Source organism: Drosophila takahashii, chromosome 2L (assembly GCF_030179915.1).
Source record: "Drosophila takahashii strain IR98-3 E-12201 chromosome 2L, DtakHiC1v2, whole genome shotgun sequence".
NCBI classification, from domain to species: Eukaryota; Metazoa; Arthropoda; class Insecta; order Diptera; family Drosophilidae; genus Drosophila; species Drosophila takahashii.
This window is the reverse complement of record NC_091678.1, coordinates 11441260-11467521: the sequence shown is the minus strand read 5'-3', so window position 1 is coordinate 11467521 and position 26262 is coordinate 11441260. Positions and strand designations below refer to the sequence as shown.

Here is a 26262-nt window from a genome sequence, read left to right as displayed (position 1 = left end):
AGTTTTTGCAGCGGTTATTTCCATGGGCTCTCGTTACTCCTCGCTCTTTTGCCTGCCAGTAGCCTTCGCAGCTCCTTCGCAGACAGGCATTAAATTTAATTAATATCTTCCGCTTTTTTAACAGACTGTGGTCTTCAAAAAATTTGATGCCATTAGCCGTTCTTTAATATTTTTGTGAAGCGAGTTTCAAAAATATATACAATTTTTAACTTGGTAAAGTAGGCTTTGGAATCGGTATTTTTCCCGTATAAATTGTATCTAGTTGGCCATGCTTTATTTTTCCATTATTCATAATCACTTTGAAATCACTTTCACAAACGGAAAAAGACGATACGTGAACAAGGAAATCAATATTGTATTCAATATGAATTCAAACGCCAAAACTTCACCACGCAATCCAGTCGAAAAGGGAAAGGACCGTAAGGACTTATCGAACCCCGAGGATTCTTCTATATCCACTGCCCAGCCGGCGGCAACATCAACACCTACTCATATGACCCGAAAAAGCACCAGGCTCATGGCTTTCAGGCGGGAAACCGCACCATCGGACTTGCGTAACTCCTCATTGGCAGACCGTGTTCCATCAACTTTTGGACATATCAAGGGCCGTAAGGCCATTCGAGCTCCCAGCACACCGAAGAAGGCTTCTCAGGCCCGGAACGTACCAAATACACCCAAAACACCGAAAAATGTACGTCAACCAAGGACCCCAAGAAGCGCCAAAACGCCTTTGGTTGGACGGGTACGAAAATTACTTAATATCAGAGGTCGCAAGCCGATTCGTGCTTCTAATACCCCTAAAAAGACAACCCAACCGTCTACACCAAAGACACCGAAAACCACCACAAAAAAACCACCAATGAAAACACCAACAATGGCTTCATATAACACTAAAATTTCATTACCTATGACCCCACCAATTGACTCACCAAGTGACTTACCAAAAGAATCGGAAATGGATTCACAGACTCCAACAACTTCAGAAATTAAATCACTAGTGAAATCACCAATGAAGATGCCACGAAAGTCATCAATTGACGATTTACCAACTTCATCAAATTCTAAATCATCAACAAATTCGCCATTAAACTCCGCAAGGAGTCCGTCATCAATTGAATCACCGACATACTCACCAATAATATCGACCAAAATTAGTTTACCGAAAAAGTCACCAAAATTAACGTCAATGAAGTCATCGATGAACTTACCACCAAAGGCAACATTTGAATCATCGATAAATGTGCCGACCAAGGCAGCCGTTAATTCATCAATGGAATCGCCAATAAAATCTTCAGTAAAATCAACAATTGGGTCACCAAACAATTTACCATCGAAATCACAAACTATATCGCCAAACAAAACGTTAACCAACTCACCAATAAGAACCGAAACATTGATGTCGCCAAATAAGCCAGCGGTGTCTCCCAAAGCACATGCCGCTCAACCAAATGTGTTTCAAGCAGATGACCCTCAAGAAGTTGTCCCTGAAGAAGGTGTCTCTCAAGGAGTTGCCCCTGAAGAGATTTGTTCTATTGCATCGCCGGACCTTCGTGTTGGGAGGAAGCGAAGCCTATCCCCAATTAAATCAACTTTGGAAAATAATGGAATCACTTTGGAATCGTCTCCAAAGCGATCTCGTTTCCATGTTTTTCAAGTCAACTTGGGATCTCCCTTTTCCATGACTCGTATCAAGAAAATCAAAACGGTAGCTGTAGATCAGGATTGTGACAATCTGGATGACGTTAATCAGGATAACAACGATCGGGATGACAATGACAAGGATGACGACAATCAGAATTACGATATTCAGGATGACGTTATTCAGGACAACAATGATCAGGGTGACTATAATCAGGATAACGACGATCAGGTGGCTAACGAGATGCCATTTAATGGAGACGGATTGCTTGAACTTCCTGCTGAACCAGAGGAACCTGCTGATCCCGAGGATCCTGTTGAACCCGAGGATCCCGAAATGGAACCGCGAATGGAATACGGTGAAACTTTTGACAAAACTATCATTGATCCAGAATCGAACACTTTTATGAATTGCGTTGTGATGTAAAGTCATCAAATTGAGTTTACTGTGCAACACAAATATATTTCAATTTATATTAGTTTATATTTTTTCGTTATTTTTATAAATAGGCCGAATAAAAACTTAATAATTTAAAACGAATGACCATAAATGTTTAGACATTAATTACAGAATGCGACAAAATGATGATCTAGTGCGTTTTCCCTTTCATATAAATCGTTCATTATTTTTAATTATTACTTTTTGTAATTGCATTTGTTTTTAGGTTATTTAGCGAGGGAAGATTATCATTAGGCTGCTGCAGGCCTTCACGAAATCCTAGGCACAAGCATGTTTATATAATCTACACTTTTGCAGACAATAAAGTTCTTTCAGCGCACTTTGTAAGCTGGCGAAATGCACAGAAATGGCATTATCACGTTGCACACAGCTAATTTGCAGGCAAAGGATGAGGAGGGCTTTATATATATAGTATAGTTATAGAGCGGCCAAAGAGAAAAGAAAACTGAATTATATTTGCACAATAAACTTGGCAGCCGCCGTCTCTCTATATTATTGTGCTCCCAGTTGTTTGTTTGTTTGTGATGGTGTTTGTGTGCTCACTGGTATCTGCGGGCAATAGTAATAAGATGCAAGCACGCCCAACATTTTTCCCTGCTTACCCACCGCATGGCACTGCGAAAAATATTGGTATTCAAATACTGTCAAATTTTTTTTTTAAATACAGTTTGCGAGTTAAGTTGACGTTCAGTCCATCTTATTCTGCTAATTTTCTGATAATAATTTCAAATTTCATTTAGATGTAGATCATTTTTTGATATCCCATTTTGCTCAGTGTTCTTAGAAAGTACAGGCGAAAAAAAGAGCAAGGACTGCGGTTCAATGGGTGAAACACTTTTTGGGGTGGGTCGGCTGGGTGCATATAAAGAAATTTGCATGGATTTTGAACGTAATAAGCGAAATGTGACTGCAAAATCCAATTTGTAATGAGAAAAGTAGTGCGAATTGTCTGTGTATCTGCGTTTGGATCTGTGTGTGTGAGGCAGCTACAAAAATATTGCAGCATATTTCTAGGCGTATTTATGGGTTGCGCTTAGTTTGCCGTCACATAGCGTGATGGCTGTTATAGGGAGGAGGGATGGGGAGGGTGCTAAGGGTTGGGAGGCGTGGCAGGGGCTGAGCGCGTGCTAAAATTATGCAATACAATTATGCGAGCAGGCCTGCAACTCGGTGTTTGCATGTGTGCAGCTGTGCCTGTATGTGTGCTCTGCGCCTCGAAACGTGACTTGTTTTTGGTAGGCTTACGCCGGGGATCCCCCAATTTGTTTGCGGCTGCTTCGTGGTGTTTTTCCTCGTTTTTTGCTTGCTATGGAACTACAAAGGGATTTGTTTTCACAACCATGGATAAGTTTTCGGACCCAAGTGCACAGCTGCACACTTGGGAATAAATAGATGATGCTTCCATTCCAGCTGCTTAGTTTTAAAACAATTCAATACAAAAAACATTGCTTTTTCACGATATTAGTATTTACAAAAGATTTTTAATTTAAAAATAAAAAAATATTCAAAATTTACGCGCCATTACTTATAATTAGTCTTAAAAGGATTCATTTTCTGCACATAAAGTCGACTTATTCCTAATATTTTTTCCGGGGTTAAAAAGGTTAAAATATGATTGACAGGATTACGCAGTATTAATTTTCCATCAAGATAATTTTCGATAATGCAATTTCCTCAGCCATTTTGTAGTGTCAGTTTAAAAATAATTTCCTTCACGCGCCTGAAAGTATGCTATAATTTACACGTAGCACAAACAACTGGCCAGGACCTATGGTTTTAATAAAAAGGACATGAAAAGGCCTTCCTGTTTACAATTCATAAGCAATTTCGGACTGGCGACAAGCCGAGGCTCCAGCTCCCATGTTGGGAAATCAACCTCTGCACCACACGATTTTTAATTATTTTGTTGCATTTTCATTTCAGTTCTGCGCTTTGTTTTGCTTGCCCAAATAAACAAGGTCCGTTGGTCGCCTGTTTTTCATGGGGAAAAAGGACACGAGCCTCTCAAGAATGGCTGTGTATTCTCTTTTGTGTAATTACAAAACGTGATTTTCTTTTTGTTTAGCTCTCTACTTTTTCCAGACAACGTTTTATGTTAATTTTTTGTCTGTCTTTCTTAGTTTAAATTATATAGAGGTCCTCGGTTGGTCAGTTTTGGTTTCCGTTTTTGTTTTTGTGTTTTTTTTTTTGGTGAGTGTATTGTTGCAGCTGCTATGTTTCAGAGGTGTCGTAAAATAAAAATTCATAAATATTTACTGCACGTTTTATTAGCTGCCACCGTGTTGATGCCGTTGGCCTCACCCTGAGGTAATTCAAAATCATTTAAATTTTCAAACCCTAGCAGAGGGTTAGTAAATGTTTTTTAAAAGTTCTAAGCGCTACCGTATTACCTAATATATTTTTGCCTTGATTAATCTATATTATTGAAGCAAAACTGTGAATATATCGAAAATATCGATATTTTTCAAGGTCTCCTAAGCACAGTGTAATATTGATTAAAATCGGAAGTTAATACAAGAAGTCTCACTTCATTTTAAATTTCTTTGTTATTTGTTAGTTTATGAAACTCTGGCATAGATTGCCGAAAAATTAAATATTTTGTTATAAACCAAATCTTTAGCTCAAGGATTCATGATGCTGAATCAATTTATTGGCGCCTTTGGTCATGGCTGTCAAATGGAAATCAATCATACGCACAGTGTACCCAGCGCAGACGGCATTTAACATATCCGGAGACACACGCTTAATGGAAGGTGAAAATCAAAACCCATTGAACCGCAAATGCGATGTCAAGCAATTTCATGCCAGCGGAAATCTTTCAAAGTTAATTTTCAACACACGAGCAAACAGAAGCGTCGAGACAGCTACTCACTTAGGAGCGAGAAAATTGTACGACTTCAACAGACTTCAAAGCGTCAATAAGCAGACAAATATGAGGTGGGTTTGAGGGGGCGGTGGGGCAGAGATGTTGGCCAGGTGGGCGTGTCCAATGGAAATGGTCCGGCTGTCTGGCAAACAAGCTGACTGATAACGGAAGCTGGCAATGCACGTGTTTACCTCTGGATATTTGCCGGCTCCCATGGAACAGGATGCCCTTGCCACCTCCCACTCCTCATCCTCCCGCCGTCTCTGCCTCTTTCTGTTTGTCCTGCTGCAGGACGATAATGACGACACAGAGGTGGGTGCGAGAGGGGCGGAGCGCGGGCTGAACCACCCCTCGCCCACCGCTGCTGATGTCACACATTCATGGTCATTTTGCTGAGTCAATCGTTTGAAAAATTTATGTTGCCTTCAAAAGCAAAATTTGCCATCACCGTCGTTTGATTCTCGGCATTTGGAACAAACACAGTGGTAAAAGCTTATTAAACTTGGTTTTTAGTTTTCACAATAATGGAAAATTATCTTTAAAGAATATTACTTATTATTACTTACTAAATTAAAAAATAGTTTTCAATGTTTTTTTTTCAGTTCCCAAAATAAACTGTTTACAATTAATTTAAGCTTGAAAATAATTCATTTATTTTTAAGTTTTAAGTAAATAAATGAAAACAAAAGGTTACGAAATTAATGATATAAATGGATCCACGATAATTATTTATTCCTCAAATCGTGTTGATTTTTAGACACTGTGCGACAACGAGACAGAAAGAGAGCGCGATAGAATGGGAAAGGAAGGGAGATAGTCAATAGATGCGGTTCATTTAACTTGACTGAATGTGCATCGGCTGCCAACCTGGCTCCATTCGCCTAGTCGCCTTGGCAGTCTGGTCGGATCGGGTTTCGGCCTTTTCGACCATAGCCCCAAACTGAATTCATGTTTATGAAGTGCTGATGTGTGTCTGATTTAATTGAAATTTGATGCACTTTTCAATGTCTGGCATCGAAGTAAGCAAAAGTGTTTCATTAGACTTCAGTCATGTTTAACCTCTTAATTATGGCACTTTGGGTGAGAACATTTGCTTAAAGTTGACTTGGAAACAGAAACAAATTGTGTTACTGGTTATTAGCTTGTACTTAGTACTTACAATTACAACTGTTTTTAAAAAATAATACACAGAGAAAATTATGCAAAGTTTTAGGTGCCGTTTTCATATAAAAACGTTTTAAAAATAAAAATGAAAACGATTTAATAACGCAAAGTAAAATACATTTGTATGAACGTTTTACTTTTTAAAATTTTTCACCCCTTATTTTGCACATAAAACTTTTGATAATTTTCTCTGTGTACACTAAAAAAAATTTAACTGGATTTTATTTTCTAAATGTGACTTTAATCATGACAATTAAATGATGATTCATTAGTGAGAACCTATTAATTAGTGTTTTCTAAAATTATAGTAAAAATTTGAACATTAAGTCAAGATCAATTAAATTATTTTAAATTATTTGTCAGCTTATACCACTTTAAAATTTAAATTACTATTTTCCAGGCGATCTCAGACAGTTTCTTCTAGCCCCCAATAAGTTACCATTTTAATGCGCTTAAAGCTGTCGCGGAACAGAAAAAAATAGATGTGGGCAGCCAAGTGTCAGCGACAGCCACAGGCGAAGCAAAACCTAAAAGTTGCCCACAAAACAACAGACCCGACTATCCACAACCCTTCAAGAATACCCTCTAACTTGGTAACAAAAAAATGTGCCGAGAAAGTAGGGGGGACAAAAAAGAGAAATAGGGGAAAACGGCGAGTAAAACTTAACAAGTTCACTTAGAAGAAATTAAGTTTTCAGCATTTATGTTAGGAAAACTGTAAAGAAAAACTTTCTTAATGAAGCGACGACAATGTGGTGAGCAATGAAGAAATGTTGAGAAAAAAATCGCACTACTGAAGCGCAAGAAGCGCACAAGTTTGCAATGAAAGCATACTAAATGAGGTCCCCCGATGGAGTCAAGAAAAGGGCTGGGGAAAAACTTTAAAGCTCATAACCATTTTATACGGCTAAAAGTTATAAAATAATTTAATTTAATTTTAATTTTATTTACGTTTTATTTGTATTTTAAATTCAAACTTAAATTGCGTTCAACAAATAAAATAATACAGAAGTTATAAATGAAAAATATTTGTAAAACCCATAAGGTAAGCTAAATTTGTTAGATAAATTTCTTAGACTTTTAATTTTACTTAAAATATATTTAATGTACCTTATAATCATTATAATTGTAATTACTTGTAAGTTTTATTTTATTTTTATTATTTTCGGTCCGTGATAAATACCTTAAGAATCCACATAAAATAAAATCAATTCTCTGAATCCTCCCAAAATATTACACAAAAAGTCTCACCTGATCTTTCCGCTCCCCTTGCACGTCCAATGTTTATTAATTATTTGCCAAGTGCTTTTGGATGGGGACCCATCAATCCATAGCACACCTAAAATTAACCTAATTTTTTACCCACTCAATGTTTTTTGGGGGATGTGCGAGAAATGGGTCTGAGTCGAAGAGGTTAGCGCACCGCCTTGTTTTCAAACTCTTGGCAATTTTTTACCTTCGTACCACACACGTACATACCTCTGGACCCCCGAGTATATTTGTGAGAGAAGCAGCCACAGTTGGAAAACTTTTGCCGTCGCTCCCTTTGGCCGCCGAGCAAAGCTGTTTTGGATGCTGTGGATAGCACCTTTTTCACTGCCTCCATTTTGCTGGGGAGAATTTACTCTCCCGAAGATAAATTATATAAGCATTTCCCAAAGGTTAACGTGATAAATTTCCGGCAGCGTAAGCAAAATATCCCACAGAAAAAACCCAAAGTCTGGCTTCGATCTTGCGGCCAACTTGCAGAAAAGGACTCGGCGCATATGTGTGTGTGTGCGGGAATGTGTGTCAGATAAATTGTTTATGTGTCTGTGGGGAAGCGATTAGTGTTAATGGGTTCCACCCCTCACAATCCAAGTTTCTTTTTAAAAAATGTGTGATTTTTGGCTTTATTTTTTCGCTGCGATATTGGATTCAAGTTTTCTTTTCAAACACTTGGACCACGGCGCGTATGAGCAATCGATAAGTGCAAACGGGGGAGCCGGAGGAGCAGTTGGACAGTTGGATAGACAGTCATATGGGAACCAGTCGTCGTTGGGATATATATTTTCAATTTCTTTTTCAGCAGAACGCACATAAAGTTTGCCCTAGCATTGCTGTGCTGAGATTGCAGCCGGGGCAGGGATTGCCATTGCCAGGACAACAGGCAGGACATTCCCAAAAGTGCCCTAGCCATTGTCATTGCATCGACTTTTGCTGGAGTTTCATGTTTAAATGTCAATTTCTCAACGAGCCAAAGTGACCAACGAGCAACCGACATCCAGTTGTTGCTGCTCCTCCTGCTCCTTCTGCTGCTCCTCCGAGTCCTTCTTTTTTCGCCTGTCCTTGCGCATTTCGCAGGCACAGCTGTAATGCATGTGGAGGCCATGGCATATATTTTTTAACGCCAGAATGTCGGTATGGTCGGAGTTATTTTTTCAATTACTTCATTGTTGATAGGAGAAGGCCATTGCAAGACAAGGAGGACGGTGAGAGTGGCTGGGATTGTGGTCAGTTTGGCTTTGCCATTGTTTACCCGACTCGATTAGACGTCCAAGGTGCTGTGATTTGTTGGACCAAGGATTTAGTTGAACAAATATTTAAAACTTATTCCTGGACTGTCATACGTAGTGAAAAGTGAGCTAACTTAAAGCTAAAAGTACTCGGAAAATTAACTTCATCAGAATATTTTCCAGAACTATTTTTATTTTGTCTTATTTTTAAATAATATTCCCATGACAGGACTCTCCGTTTCCCATAAACATCGAACAAAACCGGACAACCTAAACAACTCAATAAATCAACTGTCGACTGAGTAGCCTTTCCTGTCGCCAAAACAAAAAAAGATTGTAAACAGAACACACAAATGTCAATCCTTTCACTGGGTGGACGTGAATTGTAGGGGGGCTTGGCAATTAGTCCTCACTGAGTGGGCGGTGGTGGGTCAAAGGCTTAGTACTACTAATTTTCAATTTGCATGATACCCAGCCTACTGACGCCATCGATAGGCTGATGGGCCGAGCGGTGATCCCCATGACGACGATTACAACGGGCAAACGAAATATAAATAAGTTTGGCAATTTAATTGAAATGGGTCGACACTGCCGTGGGCCAAAAGCTCACGGAAACGGGCTATTTTGAATGAATTAAATGGCCGTCGAAAATCTTTATTTATAACAGCTGCGAGCTGCGAACTCCGCTGCCCTCGAACCCGCCAACCGAACCCCCACCGACCAAGATCCCAACTCTGTCTGCCGGCATCAGAAATATTAAATGAAACGGAGCAAATCCCATTGTCACCCGGTTTCGGGATTCGAAATTGGCAAATAATTGACAAGCTATTTGGGGCGTGTTGATTGGCAAAAACTAATGCCAGCAGGACGCTACTCTGAACAGCGAGAAATCGATATACATTTGACTGATGGACATCGTGTGGAGGGCCAGCCAAACAAAGGACATCGGACGGAATCGTTCTCTTTTTGCCTTACACTTTAATTTTTTCCATTTGCATTTATTTATTTGTATATATATTAAAAGTTATAAGAACAAATACCATATTTTTTTAAATACTTATGTAAATCACAAAATATTTTAAAAACTTTAAAAATTATTATTGGTTGTTAAAATACAAATTTTAGAAATATTTTGAAATTCCCTTTCACTCTTTAAGTCTTTATTTACAATTTATACCTTTAAAAATAAAATGCTAGAACAGAGTATAGTGTAATTAATACACAATTATTAAGTTTAACATTTTTTAAAAAATTTAGTTTAAGTATTTGATTCTTTTGGTAAGTTTCTGTTTATATTTTTTAAAACCTTTAAGCAATCTTTATCTGTATAAGGTATATTTTTCTTTTAACCCTGAAGATCTGAAAATCGTGAAACACGACTACAAAACCAATATACCCTAAGAAATGGGTATACAAAAAAAGAAGACGTGACAAGACCGCATGAAACAAAGTGACATTAAGCCATTTCAACGCAAAGGGGATTTGCCCTGCCTTCTGTTTCCAGTTTCTTTACTGATGGCTGATGGCTTTTTTTGGCCAATGCATCAGTATATATTCATATTAAACACATATTCGTATGTAGGGAGATCCGTGTACCTCCTGTGGATAAATCGGCCAATCCGCTGGTCACCACATGGAACCCTGTAGTCCATTGATGCGTTTCGTCTTGTTAAAATAATTGACAGGTGGCCATGGGCCGTGGGCTAGGGGTGGGAGCAATCTCTAAGAGGGCCTTACTGCCATTTATGACAATACGGGACAAATTGCGGGCATTGAAATTGATTGGCCAGCTGTCGGTAGGTAGGTGATTTAAATGCGGGCCTTACAGGTCGAGTATGTTAGTAAGTTAGGGTAATGTTGAATAGGACATTAGAAGACAATGTTAAATTGTCCATTTCTGTGAAACTTAAATTCCTTGTCTTTTTATAACCCGCTATCTTTAATTAGAATTAAATTAATTCAGCAATCAACGAGTATATATAAAATAAATATTTACCCAAATGGTTCGAAAAATTAAACTGTGGAAAGTCCTCAGGGCAGTGACATAAACTCTTAGACCGAAGCGAAGTCACCACAACAGCGAAATCAAATGTTTTCATTGAATTTCATTCGAGACGTGTTCATGCAATTTTAATTAGTTGGCTAGCTATAAATTATTCAGAGCCACGTCGTCCCAGGGTCAATGTAATGGATTTTCTCTCTGCCGTTTGATTTTCTTCCCCTACCTATTCTTTTGTTTTCTTGATAGATTGTGGAGAAATGGGAACTGAAGTATGTAGCTTAAACATGCTATAAGTTCTTCTAATGTATTTGTAAACTCTCTCTAATCGACACAATCATTGGGAATCAGTAGTTTTGGATGCCAATATTACATGGATACACTCGTTACTTAGTTCTGTTCAAAGAGTAAAGGCTTACTTTTGGAATTAGACATTTCAATTTCACCTCGACATTCACCCAGCTAATATTATAATTTGAACTGAGGAAAGCCCTGCCGCAGGCAGATTGGCCTCTCAACTTTTAATTGACTTGCCCAATGCGGAATGGCTCTGTGTGTACCTGTTGTGTGTTGATACCACAACTACCAGCTTCATATCCAGGCTTCTGACATGGGTCCGGTTGATACCCAGATTTCCAAGGAAACACCCAGAATAAATATAGTTTATAAATCAAGCACAAAAATATTCGCTACGGTTTTAAAAGCGAATCGAGATAAATCAATTTCTAATACTAAATACTATTCTACTCTGAAATGATCCATAAAATTAACCTAAAGCAATTAGAGAAACATAGAAATTTCAAAATAAACTTAAAACTCATCATAGCACACACACATAAAACACTTAAATAAATATATTAATTTCCTAAAAAGCCAAAAACTACTAACAATAATAAAACAAAATAATTTGCTAATTTAACTCTTTTCTCTGATTGCTATACATATATAAAATATTTTTTTTATTAAAAAACATTATTGTATTTACATTTTTTTCAAAGTGTAGCTGCGGTTTCCCTGCATGTGTGTAACTGTGCGTGTTTTATGCTTTTGCGCCCTGCGCCAACTTAAATGCTAACTTATGTTTAGATTTTGCCCAATCCCGGGGAGCAGAAAAAAGACGTTGCAGGATGGGAAGGAAGCTGGGGAAAAGGGCCAAAACAGCTAAGCCGGTTGCCACATTGTTTGCCCGGTTGTATTTCGGGGTTTTTGGCAACAGCAACTGCAACTGCTACTGCTACTGCCACTGCAACAACAGCAGGAGCAACATCAGCAGCAGTTGCTGCAGCAGCAGCAGCAGTCAAATTGCAAAAGTTTCTTGCTTTAAGCATAAAATATTTATGTCTGCATTTAGTTTAGTTTTTGGCTGGGTTTTTAGTTACTTTCCTTCCTTACTTTCCCAGCTCGAGGAAGACTTCTTTGTTGCAAGTTTGTCTGGCTGCAGTTTTATTAAAACGATTTTTGCCGGGTCAGAAAATGAGAACCCAAGGCGGCGGAAGTCATGGCCTAAAATGTTCAAAAATGCCTTATTCTTAATTAAATGGCTTGGAAGGCTACGACAAAGGAGGATTTCCTGTGCTCAATGGCGAATGCCAAATTGAAACTTCAATCAATGTTAATTAAGGTGAATAGAACTAAACTAAACTAAACTTCACTTTAGGCTAAATAGATGCATCGAATTTTTTAAGCAAATTGGTTTACCTTTGAAATTCCTTTGCTTCAGTGGAAAAATATTTTCACATCCATTTTCAGTTATAACCTAGATCATTACCTAAATATCACATTCAGCCAGGACTTATCACATCATTAATTAACTAAATGTATGCCAAATTTGTATATATAATAAACCAACCATTTTTCCATTACGCAACCAGAATAATAAATGCTTTTGGTTTCCTCCGCCATTGAAGAATTAATTGAATCTAATTCGACTTATTAATTAATAACTAATTGTGTGCCATAGTCACACATATATATTTATTCTTGTATTTCTATAAATTTACTGAGCTAAGAAGGTATTACAATATTTATTATAGAGGCATAAAATATTAATACTGAAATTATAAATATTTGTAGCTTTCATTGCCTTTGCCGTAAAAATTGTCTGCCCAAGCGATTAATTTACTTCCCACCAAATTTTTCAGGTCCTTGTGGTTTCCCCATCCCAGGCCGTTTGTCAAATCTATACTTTTTATTTCCTATTGTTCTTCGTTGTGGTGCTAGAGCAACTTTTACGTAAACAAATGATTTCTGTTTACACACTCATTTCTCAACATGTTACCTATTTAAACTTTTGTGGACAGGAAAATTTAATTAAAACCAAAACACAGCTGCTCCTCAAGTGAGCCGAAGCCCCAGTAAAATCAACAAAAGTGGAATATGAAGACGTGACCGGGTTGGGATGGGAAATCCGAGAAGAGCCCAGACACTCACAGCAATATTTTCAATTATAACTCAAGTTTATAACGGAAAACTTGTGAGTGAATTTTCAGGAGAGGGAAACAGGAAATCCAGGAGAGGAACGGGCTAAATAGAAAAGCTTTAAACGCATTTCGCTTAACAAGAGGGAAGAAAAAGTATGTACAAGATAGGAAACCGAAAACAATAAACTGTAAAATGAAAACTGTGCGAGCGAGATATTGAGACAAATAAAAAAAGAGAACTGGTTTCGAATTTCAGTTAATCTGAAGAGTTCGTTTTCCGGGTTCAAGGCAGAGCAGGAATTTCCATTGTGAAATAAATTTACTAAAACAAATCAAAACTTTTCATATAACTTTCCCATCAATCGAGAGTGAGCTGCGGGATGTGGGGCGGCTTGCATGCCGAGCAAATCGAAACAAAAAACTCAAAGAAGCCACAGCAAATTGTTGGATTGTGGATTTATAATAGTACTTTGCAGCTTTTTTGAGGGAAGCAAAACCATAAAGACGTAGCACAAATTTCAAGCTCAAGTTTAACCATCAGTATTTTGTCCTTGTACATTGTCCTATTTGAACAAGGTATTCGGGGTATATTGTGTTTTTTATAATGTTTAAGAAATGTTTATTAAATTATAAAAGTTAAGGCAAGCAACATAAAAAAACATATATTAACAAATTAATATTCGGAGTTCATAAAATACAAAGTTTTTGAGTTTCAAGAACCAAAAAGCTATACTTTATTATATGAAAATATAGGGCAAATATATATGCATAGTTTCTAAGGCGAGCTCAAGGTAGTACCTTTCAAACTGAGAAAAGATTTTATTTTTAAAAATGTATTATTTAATTATTTAAATATTAATGCAGATCATAAGCATGTAGTAAAAGATGGTAATTAAAAACCTTGTTTTAGGACTTCAATATTGGGTATACATTATGAGGTACCTGAAGGTCCTCTTACTTGCACCGTGCTCTACTTTATATTATTCATCATATGACTCAACGTTTTATGCGCTTAATTTTCAATAGGACCTTTTGAGGGGACTTTTGCGAGAAGAAGCTTCCTTCGAAATGAGCGCAGTTGACTGTGGGTGGGACAACAACTTCTTTGTGTTGATGACGTGTCAACTTTTGTGGAACTGCAAAGTTTGCGCAAAATGAAGCGACAAAGCGAAACCTTCACAGTGTAAAACGTAAAAAGAGAAAAGGTTACAAAAAGGAAAAAGAAACTGCACGATAAAGTTTTTTCCTTTACTTTAAATTGAATTAACTTGAGAGCAGACCAGAAGAGGGGGTACGATGCCCTTTACACCGGCGGAAAACTTACGATGATTTATTTGCTTCACATGGCAAAGTTGAGTGTCACTTTTTTCCTTTCATTTTGGTCGCCGTAAAAAGCGCTGTAAAAAGAGCTGAAAAACATTTACAAAAGTATGTGGGCCTCTGAAAAGTGGTGGTGGAATACTTTGTTGACCCTTGGTTACTATAACTGCTTAAGTAAATATGTTTTTTTACTCTTTTCTTTATTTAACCACGACTATCTTATTAATTAAATAATTAAATTGGCGAATCACGTTTTCAATTTTCTCTGTGTAGAATGCTAAATCTTCAGGACTTGTGTTCTCTGAAAATGCACATTTTTCTTTTGGCAAATTCAAAGCTATTTCAAAGCTTATTTCATCTTGCATATAAACCTAAAATCGATGCCGCTGCGTTGATAAAATTGTTCGATGGCATGCATTTCATGGCACAACCCAAAATAACGAGACCATAAAGAAATAGTTGCTGTCATTATTTATCAAACTAACCGTTTTGAGTCAAAAGCGTTTAGATATGCCATCTGCAACAGATCAATCTGGGCTGGCAGGAACTTTTGCCTCGGCCAGACAGTTTTCCGGCTTATCGGGGAAAACTAATTTGTTAAAATGCTGCCTGGCTTATTTGTCGTCGTCCTCGTTCGGGAAAAATTTTGAAGCTGATTCCGAAGACACTGACAAAATCCAAAATGCCATGCATCCATCATAGAGATGGGCGGACGGAGGGACGCACAGACTGCCGATGACTTTTGGCGTCTGCATTTTTCGGTTGGAAAAAAAGTAAGGCAAAATAAATTCCTGCAGCAGGGACGCAGTGTCGCCATCAACTTGACTTGCTCAAGTCGAGTAAACTGCAAGCCAAAAGCTTTGTGCACTTTTTTCTTCCTTTTTCACAGTCTCTACACAGCGTAATATTTCTGCAGGTCCCAGGGTATATCCTTGCTGAAATACAAAATATTTTGGTTTAAAAAATTATGTGAAAAACATGTCCAGCTTAATGGACTTAAAATATTAAATACGCTTATAATTATGAATAATATAATTATAATATAATTTTAAATATAAAGTTATGAAATAATAAAATACATTTAAATACATTTCATTTAAAACATACTTTAGCTTTAGTTATTTAAATATAAATTCTTTAAGTGTTTATTCATTTTTTAAATAATGTAATAGACATTTTTCTATGCTTTATGTCGAATTATTAAAAGGTATCTATATGTCGGAGTACTCAGCTACATTTTACTTTTTTCAGCTGCTACTTGCTTACGCTTTGAATGCTCGTTAGAGTTTTTTATGTTGTGTGCAAAGCTTATTTGAAGATCCTGTTTCTTCGTTCTCTTCTGTTTAATGCCAAAGCAATCGGGCCGTTACATATTATATTTTTAAGTGGCTCCGGGGGTCCCCGTGCACCACAACCAAATGCGGTGCGTTAATGGTTCATGCTACATTGCCCAGGCCAGGTCATGGTGGTTAAAGCCCAATGAGGTGTTGCCATGATTTAGTTGGCTTAGCTTACTTTAACATCCTGTGCTGGTCCTCGTTGTCCTTTTTGTTCTTGCGGTTGCATTTTGCGGTTTTGTTAGAGATGAATTCAAAGGAAGGGGTGTGCCTATTTACCTTTAAGTACTTGTAAATTATATCTGTTGGGCAATTTTAAATTTTTAGGTAATTTCATAGTTTTAATCATAAAGGTATTTTGATGAAATATGTGTCGTATTAATGTTATGGTAAGAGTTGAATAATAAGTATCTTAATCAGCTCTCTGCTGAATATTAAAAACACAAAAGACTTAAATAATAATTTCATATTCCCTGACGCACACCGCCGAACGAATAATTCATCACATCAGTCAAAGGGCAATCAAACCAGAACACATTTAATATTTATAAATACAAAACGTATACATTTTGCAAATGTAATCAACTATATATATTTTTTCCACGAACACGTGGAACTCGGACCATCAACAAATCTGAAAAGGCAACTTAAATTTTAACAACTTTGACCTTCGGCTTTGGTTATAATAAATTGTGGGAGTCGAGAAAAAGTTTCGGCGCTTGTCAGCGAATTATCTATGTGTTCGTTGTTCTGTAACCATGTATTTGAGTTTCCAGTGTTTTGAAAAACTTGCAACTGGCCAAAACCCGAAAAAACTTTTCCCTCCAGCAGACATATCACTCTCTGTTCGTGTGTGTGTGTACGAGTGTGTGCCAGTTTCCCAGTTTTGTTGTAATATATTGTGGTCAGTGGAGAGTTCCATCCTTCATCCCTCCATGTCCTTCGCCTGCACGGCCAGAAAAGTTTGCCAACAATGCCACATTAACACATTTGTTGAACGTATAATCAATTTGTAATTTGTAGCCGCAACAAATTCGTGGTATATAAGTCCACAACAAAAAGAAACGTTGGGGGAAAAGGAAAAAAGAGCAGGCGGAATCTTTCAATCCGGAAAATGGGAAACTTTCATGTCAACAAGAAACTCTCACAGAAGCCGATAAAACTGGTGTAAGATACAGTTGAACTTTATTCATAAGGGAATCTCAAAAGAGAAAGACCCAAAATCATCGTAGAAAAACTTATACAGTTTATTTTCGGTACGTTATAACTTAGAACCCACAAAAAAAAGAATATACAATTTGTACATAAATTGTAGCTTTTTTTAAAAAAACTTTTGGTCATATTATCATAATTAGGCTCTGCAATCGTTTTAATCAGTTAAAGTATGAAAAAACTAGCTGAAACCATAAACCGTTCCATCAAAATAAGAAAGCTATATTAAAAACTCAAATCAAAAGCACAACGAAATGGGAACATAATATTATTAATTTTCTATCAAAAACTTTTCACCTTCCCACAAACTTCATATACAACCCACCTCCATCACATTCAATTCTGTTTAATATTTCAATATGTTGACAGCGGCAGACTTTGACAAAGAATAAATATCCGATTCACAGATAACCTGTGACAACTTTACAAACTGATTTTCAAAAAAGTTTCATAATTTATATTGCTTTGTATGTCCGTGTGCAGAATTCATCGCACATTCGAGTGTATAAATTTGAACATTTTCGCTTTCACACTTTTTCCCACCCAAAGCGTGTGTTATGCAAATTGAGTGCAGCTGTTATCTCTTCGGCAGCCGCAAAAGAAAAAAAAATATATAAATAAAGAAAATAAAAAAAGGAGACGGGCGAAAACAGATAATGCTTGATAAATGTGTGTAGTCCCCATATGCAAACACCCACCTCCACCCAAGTCAATGGCCACCAGATGACAATCGGGATAAAGTATCCTCCTCCTCACATTTTCTTGACAACGTAAAGCGTCTTTTAACAGCCCGTTCTCACTCCACGCGTCCCTCTTTATATGCAAATTTACGAAAGGGTTAACTTTTGACTGAAGGTCAGTTGGCATTTTGTTCGACTTCGCCACAGTATATAATAGATTGTATATCATTTTTCTCCCATTCCGGGCTGTTCATTTTTAACGACAGAATTGATTGACATTTTGCACCCTCAAGGCGGCTGTATTCAATATTCCAAATAAACCGAAACGGAGATGAGTTTGTGTCGATAAAGCCCCTAAGCCATTTTTAGTTGATTTTTCTGGGCTTTTGTGTGTTATTTAAGAGCAATACTACATGAAAGGCGTAACTACCGATATAGGGAAATGCCATAAATATATTTCTAGACTATTATGAATTACTTACCAATATTTATGATTATATTATGAAATCAAACGAATGTAGAATATAAAATTCTAAAATACGTAAGAAATGTAAGTCTTTTGATTAAGCACTCTTTTATAATCCAAAACAAATGCGTGCAATAAAATCCTCCAGACATATCAATTGCTTTGATATTCCGTTCTGGTCCAGTATTCATTTAGTTACGGCCATTTCCTGCCTAAGCCCATAAACCAGGTCGGGAACCTGAAAACCTGGTCCAGAACAGAACAGACCTGAATAGAATCCAACCAAGGGCGAGGTGGACCACCTGTAAGCCGCTTGCCAATCGCTGACAGCCAACGCTTAACGTGAAAATCCCCTAAATCGCTCGGCCTGCAAACGAGTTTCGCCCTGGATCTGGCTCTAGCTTTAGCCTTGGCTATGGCTCTGTGTCCGCATCTGTAGCTGTATCTGTATCTGACCGGAACCCAATTGAATCGAGAACGAGACCAATGGAGTCGAGTTGCTCCTTTGGCGGACTTGAGGCTGCGCCATTTGGCTTTGTCTTGCCATCGACAGACCGGTAAACAAAAATGTTTTCATGGACACAACTAGGGGTATTAAGCTTACCTTGCAGGGAAAAATCGGTGGGTAGGGGCTGATATCTAACTCTCTCTGGGGTGTCATTAGCCTTGGTTGGTATAAATACCGTCTTCGCTGTTATTTGTTAGTCAGCGGCTAACCAATTGGTGAGTAATGTGTTTAGCTAGATTTATAGACTTAGGAATTACGGCTGCTAAATCATCCGTTACAGTAAAATTGTATTACGGCAATTTGAGCCCATGCATGTAAAAGGAATCTCCATTCCATTTTTGAAATAGATAAATCTACTTTTTTAAAGACTCTAAACTCTTAAAAAAATATATATGAACATATGTATCTTTTTAGTTGTATAAAGAGATTCTGAATACATTAATTGCAAAATATTTTACGAAAATATCACATTTACCTCGTATTTCCCATAGCGCTTTAGACACAATAATAAATTAATTCCCACCGATAGCCAAAGGAAATGTTTTCGTAAATTTGACCGAAAAAGCGAATTTCTAATTACACGCAACTTTTCGTTGAGCGCCGAAATGGAAATCGGTGAATGAAAATTGAGAAACGGCTAAAACGAAATGAAATCATCAACAAAAGCATAATTCAATTTTACGGCCCGTTGAACCCACTAATGAATTATCACACATAGTTCGATGGAACTATATGTGCAGATGTAGATATTTAGATTGGGCCATGCCAATCGCAAATACTTTTTCTGTTTTTATTGCATTTCCATTACATTTCATTGATTTTTGGATTTGGTGCATTCTGCATGCTGTTTGCCCGCGTTCGATGATCCTTTGCCATTTTCCGTCCTATTTCGTTTTCGTCATTTTTAGGCCCCTTCCCCCCATTTTTCATTCATTTAATGAGCAATTTTGATAACAGCCTGTCAAAATATTTGGAAAACTCGTCGAACTCGACGAGAAAGTCTTGTCAATTTTCGAGCTGAAAAAAATATGTTTGTGTGTATATGATTGACATGCTCAGTCCCCATATTGCAATGTACAAAATTATGAAGGTCACTCATTTAAAATTGCATATAAAAGGCAACAGACATACAAATACCCTTTTTTTAAATTTTTATATATTAAATTCTTGAGTGCTGTTTTTCAAATTATCTTGTTCACTCCATAGTATTTTTTTGGTTTAGACTTCAGTGCAATTTAAATTTTGAGTACAAGTAAACGATTTGCATCTGACAAACAAACTCGCAAATTGTAAATACTTTACTTTTTGTTTTATAGAACAGAGAGCCCAAAAAAGTACGCAAAAAAGTTATAAACAAATAATTGAAGTTGGAAACAATCTGATGTGAGGGTTTGGTTATAACTTCTCAGACGAAAAAAATATAATAAGAAAAAATATTTCAAGGCGTTGGTGCGAGGAAAAATATTAAAAATGTGTTACTAAACCGTGTTGATCAAATCTTCTATGACTGTATATTTGAAATTTTTAATTAATATATAACTTTAAGCAGAATTTGCATATCTTTGTCTTAAATTTTAATATTCAAATTGTATTTAATTTTTGACATTTAAGTAGCCTATTATTATTATTTCAATAATTTAAACCGTTCTCGGGTTTTTAAACCCTTTTCGGTATTCTTAAAATTAAGTCACTTTAAAGCCGTCTCGTCTCGAGTGGCCTAAAAAATGTTTAACGCAGCATTTAACCAACGGATGTGCCCACCACACCATCAACTCAATGCCCGGACAACCCAAAAAAAGGCCTACAAGGCCAATTGGCTAAGGGATGAAAAAAGGGTAACTGAAAAGGCCAGAAAGCAGCTTTGATGTTATTGCCGCAAATTAGCTAGAAATCTTTTGCCCACAGGTCACAGCTTCCCCTCTTCCACTCGACCACTTACCACTTTTCTACCCAGAATATTTTTGCCTTCAGCCTGTCCGATTATTTTTACCTATTGGTGTATACACCTGTGCGTAACAAATAGAAATTTGCCAGGAAAATAATTTAACTTCAATTGAGTGCGAGCATGTGCAGAATATCAAGTATACGTATTACCGGCTGTACATATAGCAAAAGCCAAACGCACATAAAAAGAAATACAAAGTTTTTGATTCCCCGACTTTGGCAGAGTCCATGCTCAAGTTAAAGCGGATTCCCATTTTGCTTCCCCATATTTCTGCTCCTCGTCGAATCGGGCACAAGAAGCAGCACATTTTTGCTGCTTCAATAGTTCAAATACTATTTTATGCTTAGTTGATTATTGACTGCAAGTGGAAATTTACTTTTGCTTCAACGGGAAAGAACGAGGAAGACAGAGCGACTCTCTCTGTTTTGGGTTAAGTCTGGCAGAACGTTAAAAATTGGCAGACGAGAGACTCTTGTTTGTTTTTCAACTTACACGGAAATTGTATTTTCGCCCAGGCCAGCACGGAGAAAAATATGAAAAATCTGACAAAACTGGAAAATAAATTGAGAGTGTCCTTACATATACTTTTACTATGTTTATGCTATGAATTTCATGAATTTTCGAATGCAAGAAATAAAAATATAACTTTTCTATTGAAGAGTTATTGAATTGACATTAGATATGTTATTTGACATTGATAAACTTTATGTAATTAGGTAGGCAAGCACAGATGCGAAGCTCAATCCTAAATTTGGGAACAAAATATTTTTTAATTAAAAAATATATATATACAAATTTTTCAGTCTAAATTCTAAAATTATCGTTACCATCTTTCTGTTCCTTTCTAACAATGCGAGTCTTTGTTTAAAGTGCGCCGCCTGAGTATCCCGTACTTTTGTGGCCAGTATGCATTGCTCTTTCGTAGCCTTCCTATTCAGGCCGGTTCCATTCCATTCCATTCCATCCCTAACTAACCGACACTTCAAACTCTCGCTTTCAATGCACTCTCCATGGAAATGCCGTCGTCGTACAATCTGGGTTAACGAAGGTTCCTTAGAAAGCCGTTTTTTTGGGTCACAAAAATATGGAATAGTGACTGGATGCCCTTAACTTTTCTAAGTTCATAGAAGCATAGTTTATACAAAAAGAAAAATTCATGTTTTCTTTCTCCTGAACAACCAATTTCCATTAACAAACTAACTAATCTTAAATTTTAAAACACAATTTTTACGTAATTTAATATTAATCATACTTGAAAAGTGTTTAAAACAAAATGTAATTTAAGACTGTATAAAAGTTATTAATAATATTCATCAATTCATTTAAGTCTCCTATTAAGAGTTTAGACGAAATGTAATCTTTTAAAAAAATATGCCATAATGGTTTCTGAGGTCAAGAGAAAATTGACTCGACTTTTGATTAAAAATATATATGCACTTTGTTGGAATGCAAGCTCTGTATTTGCAAACCGATAAGACCCGTAGCACAAACTTCTGAGAAGAGATAACGCTTTCAGCGATATAAAGGCGTGATTTGCAAGCCAGTCTCAGTTTTGAGCCCTCAGTACACCATGTCACTCTACTGGAAACTGAAAGTGCTTCTTGTGAGCTGTGTTCTTTTTAGTTCCAGCGATGCTGGAGGATCTTGTGGACCGAATAAGAAGTATGCCTGTGTACCAACGCAATTTTGTTCCGATGGTCGCAGCGTACAAACGAATTCAGCTGCCTACTATAATAGGCAGTGCTTCTCATTCGAGACTTGCTGCGATGTCAATAAGGTAAGTTCAAAGTATATAACAATTTTTAAAAAGATCATTCTAGAAATGCTAATAACTTACAGGTCGTTTTTGGAAAGCGTTACACTGGAGGACAATTTGTGGCCGGTCCATATGAACAAGGTGGAATTACCAGTGAGCCTCCCAGTAATACAGGTGGAAAAACGTATACAACAAATAGTCAGACACCCAATATTTCCGGTGGTAAAGTTTCTATAACTAATACTCAGACGCCCAATACTGCGAGTGGAAAAACATTCACTACAAATAATCAAGCTCCCAATAATTCCGATGGAAAAACTGCAACACACAGTACAAATAACATGGGAAAGAATTTTCCATTGTATAATGTCGGACAAACTGCATCGGGTAGTGGTCACCATCACAGTAATTCGGGAAAAACTTTTATCGCTAATCCTCCAATGACTAATACGCAAAATAATCATAATCATCATATTCAAAATCATAATTATAATCACAATCCCAGTCTTAACTTGGGTAACAGTAATGGATTTCAAAATGTAGGAAAAAGTGTTCAACATTATAATAACTTAAGACCCTCAGCGTATTTTAATAATAGTCCTGATAATACAGGAGAAACCTTAAAACCAAATCTTAGGATGCAGTAACAATAAATACGTTAAATCTGTGTAAACAAAATAATAACTTTCGTTTTAATGGAGTTCTTAAACTTAACCAACGCTTAAGAAAACGGACCAAATCTGAAACTCGATTGGAGAAAGTCTAAGCAAGGTCTAGAAAAGTCGAAGAAACGGAGAGAGTGATGGGTGGAGAGGACCGCTAGACCGCTGCAGCTGTCACCATTGACAGGAAGTCAAAAGTTGGCATCCCCCGAAAGCGGAACTGAAACTGACAGCAACAAACACACTCACACAGTCACCGCAAAAGGACAGCCGAAAAGAAAATCGGGGCATAACAAAATAAAAAAAAAGAAAAAAATCTGTAAACAAGAAAGGAAGCTACCTTCGGCCAGCCGAAGCTTATATACCCTTGCAGATAAAGTAATGCTCACTCGGTGCAGTTCCAGGGATTCCAGATTCAGCGTTTCTATTTCAATTTTGTTTTTAAGTAGTCAAGAATCAAAACGCCTACTTCCTACAAAGTTACAATGAATTTTCTTATATTTGTTTGAATATTCCTATGGAAGCCTTAAGATATAGTGGTCCGATCACGCTCGCTTCGACATATGTACTACCTGCAATAGAAAGAAAACTATCGGAAAAGTTTCATCGCGATAGCTTTAAAACTGAGAGACTAGTTCGCATAGAAACGGACAGACGGACAGACGGACAGACGGACAGACAGACAGACGGACAGACGGACAGACGGACAGACGGACATGGCTAGACAGACTCGGCTGTTGGTGCTGATCAAGAATATATATACTTTATGTGGTCGGAAACGTCTCCTTCACTGCGTTGCAAACATCTGACTGAAATTATAATACCCTCTACAAGGGTATAAAAAGAAAGAGAAAATTTGATTTCCACAGACAACTAAAATATTTGGTACCCCCTCCTCCTCCTTCGCATCCATCGAACCTATGCCAGCTGCTGGAACCAAAAGAAATCAAATTTTAATATAAAAGGGAAAAAAGAAAAAAGGAAAATAGGGGAATGAAAATAAAAGGACCTTCCGAGTGCGTTTTCCAGCTGTTTCCCTTCAACGAGAATTTGTCATTTCTTCTCCTTAGTCTCGTTCTCCGTCTCATTCTAAGCTTGTTTGCATGTGTTTCTCTGTCTGTTTGCGGTTCGTCCTTCCTTTGTTTTTATTATTGTTTTTCAACAGGAAATTCGTTTCCCTTGTTTTTTTGCTATTTCCGTATATTGGTTACAAGTTTTTCCCCATCAATTTCTTCTACTGTCTGCGGCTGATTGGGAAAATCGCCAGACTCAAAGAGGGAAATCCTGAAGGTCCTTTAACCTAAATGCATATGCTTATCTTAATTAAAATAAAGTAATAAGTGATTGTATTTCGAGCCATTAAAAGTTTTTTCCAAATCCCTTAAAATCTTTCGATTTTCTACCTTAAAGCTAATAGAAAAACAGAAAAGAGGTTTTTAAAAAATATATTAAACTCTTCAAGGGGCTTCCATAATCCTTTTTATATCTTTAAAAGTTATGAAAACCGTTTCATATACAAGTCAGCCTCACACTCAATTAAACCAACTTATTTTTGGTCAAATTATTTTACGTAATGCGGAAAAAATCGAAAGCTGCTGTGAGGTAGCATCTCAAGCTCATTAATTTAACTTACCAAAAAAGGAAAGAAAGTGGGGTGGGAAATTCAGGCCAAACAATACCGAGATAGAAGACCGGGAAACAGGAAGTGCGGCCAGGTAAGAAGAGAAGGCAAAAGAAAAAAAAACAGCTCGAAGAAAAAGCAGCACGGAAGCGGATTTTCATTCAAGGTAAAAGCAATCAATCAATATTCATGAAATCAGATTTAATTTTAAGCGCATTTAAGTTGCCAGCCCGAGGAAGGAGGACGAGGATGTCTTCCCCCAACTCGGCCCACAATTTTCTCCTTGGTAATGATTCAGCTTGAAATTTTTGGGTGACTGAAGAAGGGCAGAGAAACAACAAAATCAGCAGCTACACAGCAGCAGCAACAAAGAAAATCAGTAAAATGAAACGATGTCGACGTCAAAGCAAATGAAACTGAAGATGAGAGACCAGAGAGAAAATTCGGACGAACATCATTAGAAAGTTGCTGGATTTTGGTTGGGTGCTGGAGTTGGGTGGCTATATCCATCCGACCTTGCTAATTGTATGACAACAGAGGGCGGATGAGAGTCACCCACCTGGCCATGGAAATCTCGCCTTCGCTTTCCCTTCCTTTCCTCCCTTCCAAGTAGCCGAGCGCATAAAACTAAGCTGCCAATTCAATTTCGTAATCAGAGTGGCATGAAAAATTAAATAAAACATGCAAATAAAATTATTACGCATAATTTGTGTGCACAGGGAACAGGGGAGGATTAAGGGCTCTCGGTTGATGTGGGTAGGCAATACGATTTTCCCGCGACTTTTTCCGGTGCGGAGGAAATGATTTTGTTTCAGCTCGTCTCTTGAGTGATTGGCGGTTTGGGGTTCCCTTTTGCGAAGCTATTTACTTCTCTGGTTGACATTTTATCTTTTTATATTTAACTGGCAACTGTTTTATTTAATAATTAGTACGGGGTGCCACAGATGTCATAAGGGTTTTAAAAACACCTTTAAAAGTAAAGACAAGTGTCTAAAAGTATGCAATGAATAAATGATAGTCGACTTTCAGCATGAATTCCTGCACTTTTGAATTTAAAATGTATTGTTGCATACTTTTAGGCACCTATTTTAATTTTAAATTAAAGCTTGATTAATTTATTAAATGCTAGTTAAAATTTTTTTTTCCAGTATAATAATAATGAATTATTTTAATAAGTAGTTTTAAACTTTAAGATCTTTTCGATTTTCCTTAGGCATTTTTTAAAGGCAAGCAAATACCTCTGTTATTTAAAGCACATCTGTAGCTGACCAAACAAGGGCCAGAGTTAATGAAGTCCTTAATTAAGTTGTTTTTATACAAATATACCGACATATATAGTCGGTATGCAAAAGCGGGCGAGATGCTTGTGTGGTAAGAACTGGGTTGTTGAGGCCAAAACTATTAGCAGTATGCCGGGGAAACGAAACTAAAGTTTTGAGAGTAATGAGATCGTAACAGAACAGATTTAACCGAGTCTAATCTAATATGTGCATCTGAAAACGAGGTTGGGGCAGCAAAGAGGGCGTAAACCTTTCGTGCCGCCTCATTTTTCACAAAACATTTTGCCGCCGCTGACCTTTTTCTGGTCTATACACTCCCGTTTTTCATTTCATTCATTTCCCCTTGTTAATCGAGCGTTTTATCTCTTCCAGAGATTTGTAAATTTGTGAAGCATTTTTTAATGTGCTTAATTTTATTTCAGCTTGTGCCACT

At 37.1% G+C, this 26262-nt stretch overlaps 2 protein-coding genes and 1 long non-coding RNA gene across 3 annotated transcripts; 2 read left to right on the top strand and 1 right to left on the bottom strand.

The window, feature by feature from the left end:
• The first annotated feature begins 284 nt into the window (after nucleotides 1-284).
• Nucleotides 285-2179, top strand: LOC138911838 (neurofilament heavy polypeptide). Its single transcript, XM_070211415.1, has one exon. The coding sequence runs from the start codon at nucleotides 365-367 to the stop codon at nucleotides 2063-2065; it is 1701 nt and encodes a 566-aa protein (XP_070067516.1). The 5' UTR covers nucleotides 285-364; the 3' UTR covers nucleotides 2066-2179.
• Nucleotides 2180-14716: 12537 nt separating this feature from the next.
• Nucleotides 14717-25958, bottom strand: LOC138914214 (uncharacterized). Its single transcript, XR_011420078.1, has 3 exons — nucleotides 25788-25958; nucleotides 14848-15297; nucleotides 14717-14748 (listed from the first exon to the last, which is right to left on the bottom strand). It is a non-coding gene; the product is annotated as an uncharacterized lncRNA (long non-coding RNA).
• LOC108061205 (putative uncharacterized protein DDB_G0285119) lies at nucleotides 22006-22913 on the top strand. The gene is made up of 2 exons (XM_017147288.3): nucleotides 22006-22287; nucleotides 22350-22913. The coding sequence occupies exons 1-2, from the start codon at nucleotides 22081-22083 to the stop codon at nucleotides 22911-22913; spliced, it is 771 nt and encodes a 256-aa protein (XP_017002777.2). The 5' UTR covers nucleotides 22006-22080.
• Nucleotides 25959-26262: the final 304 nt, after the last annotated feature.